This window comes from Arachis hypogaea, chromosome 15, assembly GCF_003086295.3.
Source record: "Arachis hypogaea cultivar Tifrunner chromosome 15, arahy.Tifrunner.gnm2.J5K5, whole genome shotgun sequence".
NCBI lineage: Eukaryota > Viridiplantae > Streptophyta > Magnoliopsida > Fabales > Fabaceae > Arachis > Arachis hypogaea.
In genome coordinates this window covers 118,116,189-118,124,915 of record NC_092050.1, presented here as the reverse complement: position 1 = coordinate 118,124,915, position 8,727 = coordinate 118,116,189, and the positions used below count along the sequence as shown (strand labels likewise).

The 8,727-nt window shown below is 30.1% G+C and overlaps 1 protein-coding gene across 1 annotated transcript; it reads right to left on the bottom strand.

The window, feature by feature from the left end:
• Positions 1-2,936: 2,936 nt before the first annotated feature.
• Positions 2,937-8,533, bottom strand: LOC112750523 (transcription factor bHLH30). Its single transcript, XM_025799284.3, has 2 exons — positions 6,920-8,533; positions 2,937-3,666 (listed from the first exon to the last, which is right to left on the bottom strand). The coding sequence occupies exons 1-2, from the start codon at positions 7,532-7,534 to the stop codon at positions 3,178-3,180; spliced, it is 1,104 nt and encodes a 367-aa protein (XP_025655069.1). The 5' UTR covers positions 7,535-8,533; the 3' UTR covers positions 2,937-3,177.
• Positions 8,534-8,727: the final 194 nt, after the last annotated feature.

The window sequence follows — 8,727 nt, the reverse complement described above, 5'->3', positions numbered from 1 at the left end:
AAGAGAGTAAAACAAGAAGAAACTTGAGAAGGTAAAATAAGAAGAAAAAGATGAATAAGAAAATAAAATATGATGATGATGATGATGATGATAATGAAAAAGAAGAAGAAGTAGCAGAAGATGAGGAGGAGGAGGAAGAAGAAGAGTTTTGAATTATGTAGAATTTATTAGTACACATCACCGAAAATTCTTAACAATACACATAATATCTTAATTTTATACCGAAATTTGCTACAAATACGCAAAAATATTTTTTTAATGCAGAACTGCTACATTACATTCAATTCAAACCATTAACGATGAACAATCATTTTCACAAACAAAAACATTATTCACCTACAGAATCATAAACTCTAACGAAAATATTAAGTAGAATCGAACCACACATCAGCCACTTAATTATTGGATTCAAAATAATAATCCACTTCGCTCTGGTTCAATTGACAATCTGAACTTGAATCATTCATTATCTTTAACAACGAGATAACTGTTCAAAATTGATCTCAGAGCTTGATTTCAAAAACGTAGAGAACGAAGAAAATCGTGAAAAACGAAGAAAGAGAACGCAGAGAACGAACGAAGAGAAACGCAATGAACGCAGAGATGGAAGAGAATGTAGATCGAAAACGCTAAAAAAAATAAAAAATAGAAACAAAATCCTTTCAAAAAAAGCAGTTATCTATTCGCGCATTGATTGAAAAGTTGGTTAGATAGTAGCGCGTGAAGTAAATGAAGTTAAAGAACTTATATGAATTTATTTGTGTAAATAACTTGTATGTAGAAAATATTTGGTAAAAAAATATTTGAAACTTAAAATAAAAGCAGTGTTTATTGGACCCTATAATATCCATATGAATAATGTCAAATACATTTTTAGTTTTAAAAATCCTTGGTACAAAAGGAGATTTATTCTGCTTTGCATAATGACGTGAGTCACATGATTTATTGGAGCTAGAAAATTTCAGATTATTGTACTCGTTTTGCATTATAATTATTCTGTGATTAGGTGGATGTCCTAATAAAAAATGCCACAACTACAAGAGTTCAGAGAGTTTAGCAGTGGAAGAATTACTTCACAATGCTGTAATGATGTGACTTGAGAATTAAGCTTAGCTTACAATCATGCAAATTTCATTTCAGACAGAATAAATAGCTACAAGAGTTTATTTAAATAAAAATAGTACAAGCAAATTAAACAAACTACCTAATGCAATAATCTAAGTAACTTCCTTCTCCTAACTAACTCACTAGTCTGCCACATCAGTCTAACTAACTTAACCAACATCTACTAACACCTGAGAGATTCTGTATATATGAAGCTCTAGTTTACGTGACAAAAATAGTAAAATTATAGTGTTTTATTTAATCACATGTTATTATGTCATATTTTATAGGCATATTTATAAATATATGTTTTACAGTAGTAAAATTATGTAGTATTTATTTAATCACATGTTCTTAACTCTTAAGTCATGTTTTATAGGTATATTTATACATATATTTAGACGACACAATAATACCGAAAGGACTATAGTTTAATTGTTAAAGAACGTCAGGAAGCATATTCCAGAAGTATTGGATTAATCAAGAGAACAAAATTACTGGTAAATACAAAAAAAAAAAAAGAAAAAAAAAACCTACAACAATTTTATTTTTTTTAAATATTTGTTAATATTTTGAAAGGAATTTTGGATCTTCTAAAATTTGAATTTCACTTTAAAGAGTAAAGTGTGATCTTTCACTATTTATTTCATTGGTGGGACTAAAACTAAATATGAAAAAAAAACTATTTAAGCGTAAAAGATTACACTTTACTTTAAAGTGAAATTCAAACTTTAGAATATTCAAATCCTTTTGAGAGGAGGCTACTATTTTTAAATTATGTGTGTAAAATTTCAAATTAAATATGTTTTAGTAGTTACTATATTAAAAAATTTATCATTCACTTTTCAACAAATATACGGTGATTTTAGTTTGATATATAATTATAAAAATATTTTTATTGACGTACAGTTAGGTTTAACACAATGAATTTAAAGATTTCATAACCAAAATGACTTTTATCCAGTATAAGAAAACATATTAATTAATACTATAAAAAGCCTTTTATGAGAAAATCAGAAAACGTATTAATAAATACTAAACCAATCACATATTTCCATCAAGTTTATTATAAAACAGATAGTTTGGCAAAAATTCTCTAAGGCCATGAAAGTGTACGTAATCCAGAGTTTTTGTTTTCTTTTGGGTACTGAAATATTGGGAAGAATTGTGTTGAGAAATAAAATGGACGGTGGTTGTTAGAAGTGGGCAGTGGCTGTGTGGGGACTCATGAGCACATGACGAAAACTGTATCGTCACCATCCCATAGTGAATACTGAATACTGATAACCATAATGCCATGCACGGACACACTACCCATAACACAAATAGAGAGTCATATAACCCATAACACAAACAAGAAGGAAACCCCCAAAACATAAAACAATACAAAATAGCCACCGGCGTCTCCAGCGGTTATATATTATGTTTCATGTTTGAGTAATTGAAATTCCCACACTACTCATTTTCCATGTTAGGATTTGATATAAGGTTTCTCTTGCCACGAAAAAGATCCTTCGCTGTTTTCTTTCCTTAACCAGCTCTCCCCTTCTCTCTCTCTGTCTCCCTTTGGACTCAAACCCAAGCAACAAGTACATGTACAGAAACCATATTATATATATCATTACCTCATTGCTATGACCATGATGAACAAAATAGTTTCACTTACATCATCATACTAGTGGTATATTTCGACACACCGCAAAAACAACCAAACATTTTACAAACGAGAAATTATAATATAAAGTGATAATTAATTAGATAAATATGATAATTATAAATTATAGGTCTTTAATTAGTGAAACTTTATATAGACCTTTGTACAAAAGACCATATTATATAATATATCGTTTAATTTCTTCATTGAATTGCTTCATGATGATGACGATGATGGACAAAATACATCATATAGTGGTGTTTTTCACTTTCATCACACACCAACACCACCCAAAAAAAAAAATAAAAAAAGGAACCACATCCACAAAAAAAAGTAGAGATATTAACTTAAAGCAAGTGATAATTAATTAGATAAATATGATGGTAATTATAAATTATAGGTCTTTAGTTAGTGAAAATTCATAAAGACCTTTGTTCAAGGATATTGATATTCGTCCTTTGCCTCTTAACATTCCCAGAAGCAGATTCATCACCACCACCTTTCTCCATGACAGCCCTCAGCGCTTCTTGTATTGAGCTAATACAATAATGACCCAGCTGAAGGCTTTGCTCTCCTCCGCCACTGCCGGCGTTGCTACTAGAATAATCTTCTTCGTCCGCCGTGATGAACAACACATTCTTCATGCGGCCGCCGAGTGTGGTGATCTCGGCTTTGAGGGTTCTCAGCTTGAGTTCCTTCAGTGTCTTGATGAGGTCGGGCAAGAGATCTGAACGGTCTTCGCAGCATAAAGACGCTTTGATTACAAACCTTCCGTCTTCGTCCGTCGTATCCACCGTTAACTCGTCGGATTCTGTGGGAACTGGATTCGTTTCTGCTATCAGTGAAGTTTGACGCTTCAGTTCCTTCACGTGCTGAATCACTTCTGCTAGCAATGAAGCTTTATCTGTCTACAAAGAAAAAAATAATCATGCCATGTAGAAAAGTAAGAGAAAATGAGGAGTGCTAGAGTGCACTAGATTTTGTGATTTGTAGTTATTAATTAGTTATTATTAGTATTTTTAATAGTGTAAAATTATATCTAAATGAGATTATTTATTTTATTTTTTTTATTGATTAAGTGCTAGCTAGATTTTAATAATACTACGGATTTTATCATACAAGGGATAAATGAAATTAAAAAATAAGAATAAATTATCATTTGTATCCATGAAAGATAAACGTTGACAAATGTATTTATATAAGAATAAAACGATAATTGTACCCACAGAAGATAGCTTTCGTGTGCCAAAAATACTCTAACAGACCAATTGTGTAACCAACGTCCGGGTCCGGGTACTCTTGACACACGAAAGTCATCTTCCGGTGGGTATAATTGTCGTTTTATTTTTATATGGGTACATTTGTCAGCATCTGTATCTTTTATGGGTACAAATGGTAATTTATTCAAAGAATAATTTAAAAAAAATTGTATATCTTGCAATTTAAACCTCAATAGTTTTTAAATGTATTATGCAACAAGTTTTTTATTTGGTGAATATTAAAAAAAGAGTGTTAGAAGGTCAGCAAATTTTATGATTTGTAGTCATTATTTAGTTATTATTAATATTTTTAAAAGTATGAGATTATTCATTTTTTTTACTAGTTAAATATTGGCCAAATTTAATAAAAATGTCAATTTTCTAAACTTTCTTCAAAAAAAATATAAACCATACCCTATTTGTATCTTAAAATTAATTATCAAATTTAACTATTATGTATTTATATAGATGTATTTTTAATTTATTTTTAATGTATATTTTATATTTTATTATATATTTTATATATTTTATGTTAATAGTTAATTTTAATATATAGCATAATTATAAAAAAATGTAATGAATCCTAATTTATCTTTCTGATGTATTCTTTCAGTTATCCTTTTAACTTTCAAAATAAATAAAACTTTGAATTTTTTAATTTTATATGTTTTCAAGTGGACGAATTTTTCATTTTCAAGGAAAATCATTCTGATCTCCTATTAAATAAATTTCCAATTCTCTTTTTGGGGGCTTCAATTCTTACATAAAGTTCTTGTTTTTCCACTTAATTATTCTAGGATAACAAGCTAGTTAGAAATTCTTTATTTTATCAGCCTAATCATTCTTTTGATTTTGGAAAAAAGAATATCTTTATTAATATACTCTTTCTTCTACACATCGCCACCCGGTAATGAAGAATAGCTAATAATTAGGACTCATAATATATATATATTTAAATTTTTACTCATTTAAACAGTAAAAAAATTGAAAAAAAAATTATAACTTTCAATTATTACTTAGTGAATATGTAATACATCATATTTCATCATTGATTCCAAAAGTGAAATTTGTATTTGTAGTTTCAGTACATTAAAATGTTAGAAATCATGAAAGTTTGAGAGAAAAAAATTTTAAAAAGAAGAAACAAGCACACTAAACCTCTTTAATTATTTCTTGCATGCTTATACTATAACAAATTATTATTATTATTAGTCACCAAAAAAAATTATTATTATTATTATTTACGAGTGCAGTTGGAGTTTATACTCATTTACTTTTACTAATATAATTTAAAAATTATATATCGCGTAAATCTCATAAAATGAAAAAAATAATGTTACATAAATAATTATATAAGATAATTACAAAAAATAAAGAGAAGAATATATATATATATATATATATATATTCTACAAACGTTAATATTCAAGTAATGTTAGTGATTGATCTCTATGTAACTGTGTATATATTTTATAATAAGATTAACGCTAAAATTATTAGAACCATAATGTTATTGAAACATCTTGTTAACCTTTCATATATGTATAAAGATAATTGTTCACATGGCATTTTAGTGTGGAAGAGAAATGCATAGTAGGTATAGTCATAGTGTTTGGTTAATTGTTATAGACTGATATATGGAATGAAACTGATGGAATTTTTTGAATGGAGGAAGTATAGTACATATATATGCACCATGCACAAGATGATGAAATGAGATGACACCAAAAAAGATGATGAAATGAGATAGATAGATAGATAGATAGATAGATATAGGTATATCGTGATACATAGTGTATGTGTAACACTGACAAGGGTGCTAGTTTGTCTCTCCTCTCTCTATGTCTGTGTGGCTTTTACATCTTTTTCATGATCAAGCTGATGAGTTTGACTGATCAATGTTATCCGGCAAGAAATTTCCATGTGCAACTTTTCAACTGCGCTTTGGTTTCTCTTTATCATGTCAACCAAGCGACATTATCGCTTAATAACCTTTTCTTTACTCCTTTCTTTGATTATTACTTTTTCCTTACTAATTAATAACAACCCCTCCTCGGAACTAGCAACATACTACTACTACTGCTACTGAGACTCAGAAAGAGAGAAGGAATTTGAAGCAAAGAAGAAAGAAAAAATAAAAAATAAAACACTCTTTAAACAAACAACAAACTGGTGAAAGCCAGAAAGGAAGGGTGGTAGGAAAAAAGAAAGGCATTGACACAGTTTTGCACCTCATTTTCTAAAGGTCATCACATTTTTGGTTGGCTGTTGCTATATAAAACCAAAGTAATAATCGGTAGAAACTAAATCATGGCAACAAAATATAAATTTAATAAAAAAATCGTACACTTTTAAACATAATATTTTTGTGAAAAATATTATATGCATAAAAAAAAAATAAATCACTAGGTTAATCGATATATATTTATGTATAAATATTTACTGTGTAACTTATTTTTAATATATCTTTTAGATTTTAATATGTATGTTATATTATTGATTTAGTAAATGATTTTTCTTTATATATAATATGGTTTTATTTTTATGGTGTAGTATAGTATACCATGTTGTAGGCGTGACCATATATGTATGGGATCTTTAACTCTTAATTAGGTTGTTTTTCTTATTATAAAAGGACACACTTACTAAGCCACTAGGAACAGTAGGGGTTTGGATAATATACATAGAATTTTAGGTTTAATTTTATTATGTTTTCGATTAAGTACATATTAAAATTTAATAATAAAAGAGTTCTTTTATAAATATCTAACTGTCTATTCTTGGGTATTAGTATACTAGTAAAATAATTAGTGTTAAAATTTATTATTTGAATAATCGTGTAAATTGATAAATCTGATCAAATCATAGTAGAAAACTAAACTCAACGATAAATTATACTTACTTTAGTTGTGTTTGGCAACAAGCTACGGAGTTTGGCAAGATGGTTATTGATTCTCTCTCTGCGTCTCCTTTCAGCTTCACTGTGACTCTTGGAGGCCGCAAGAGCCTTAGCCTCCATGATTTCTTGGGCAGTCATCTTGCCTAACTCGGACTGGAGCCCAAACGGGCCCACAGAACCGGGATGAACCATGGGCCCAACAAGCGAGTCAGATATGATCCTGACGTGTTCAGAAGAAGGGCCCTCGTATGCGAACTGCAGAGACGGGACCCTTCGATTGAAGAAACTTGCGTATGGCGACGGAGGCGGTGGAGGAACAAGGAAAGGATCGTGGTGGTTATTATTGTTATCATTATGATGGGAGACCGGGTGAACCGGACCGGCTTGGCTGAAAGGGTGAACCGGTGACATGGACCATGGTGGTTGCATGATTGGAGAGGCTTCAGGAGGGAACACTAACCCCCTTCCACTTCCACCGCCGCCGATATAAAGATCCGTACCGTTTGGGTTGTGATGCTGCATCTGCTGCTGAAGGAATAACTGTTCTTGGTAGCTTTGAATGGTGTTCTGGATTGCTTGCGGAGAACACTGCCCTTGATCTTCTTCCTTTTTCATCATCTCGATCAGAAAGAACTTCAAGCCTTGTGATAAATTTGTATATGAAATTTGAGGAGCTAAGAGAGAGAAAGTGATGAGGTTGAAATTTCAGAGGTTTGAGGGGAAAAAGAAAAGGAGAGGACAGAAAGGTGAAAGGGTACGTATCGAGAAGTTTGGTTTATGCTATAGCACAAGGGAATGAAAATGAAATGGACATTAAAGGACAAGGATGCTGTGGTATTGGTAGAAAAGAAAATTTTTTTTTAAAAAAAAAAAAGTAAAAACAAAAACAAATTAAGCCTTCCCTTGTTGTGTTATGATGACTATTACTACTACTGATTATGCTATTCTAATTCTCTGTTGTAATTCTCTCATGCTAGGGATTGAAAGGTTACTTTCTTTCTTTGTTTTTTGCTCCTTGTAGTGGATGCGTGTTGAAAAAATAGGTTTCTCTCTCTTTCTATTGTGTATCAAACTCAAAGCTTTGTGGTTGTGGAGGGTTGATCATGGACCTTCTTATCCTTTACCTTCGACAATGTATTTTTTTCCTGCTTTGCTGGAACATATTTTTGGTTTATTTTGATTTATTTTAATTTTTTTTTCTATTTCTCACTCTGCAGCCTTCACGACCCTCTAAAATGTAGAGGCTCTTTTGAGTACTGTTAGTCGCCTTTCCTTTCTTCTTACGGCATTAACTTTATATCATTCTATGTAGCTATCAGGGCATGTGTGGTATATACTTTGCAAAACAAACATTATAGGTGAAAAGATATATAATTATATTTATTTTCTATAATATAATATTATAAAAAAACGAAAAGTTTGTCTTATTTTCCTATTTTTTAATATTTAAATAAAGAAAATTTTAAATTTTACTCTTTCTTTAATATTTTTATAAAATAATATATATTTAAATCTTTAGTCTTTTAAATATTAAAAAACAGTTATGAGATGAATTAGGATTCTTAATATTCAACTTCTAAAGTACTAACATAAATTTTTGTTGATTGTGATTGGTCCAAAGTGTGTGAATGTATAATTACACAATGCAAGTTGTGAAAAAGAGATAGAAATGAAAAAACACAAGCAAAAAACATGGTTATGAAAACACAAGACAGATTGTCGACCGACCAAAGACCACAAAGGCTGATACGATCATCATGATAAAAAGCTTATAACTAAACCTTGTCCTTCTTCCTAGCTAGATTAACTAA

What these genes read in the sequence shown, in the direction of transcription:
- LOC112750523 (XM_025799284.3), bottom strand. Translation starts at nt 7,534, where the DNA reads ATGATGAAAAAGGAAGAAGATCAAGGGCAGTGTTCTCCGCAAGCAATC. An exon ending in TGTTGCCAAACACAACTAAA is followed by an intron (nt 3,667 to 6,919) that starts GTAAGTATAATT and finishes TTTTCTTTGTAG; the next exon opens with ACAGATAAAGCTTCATTGCT.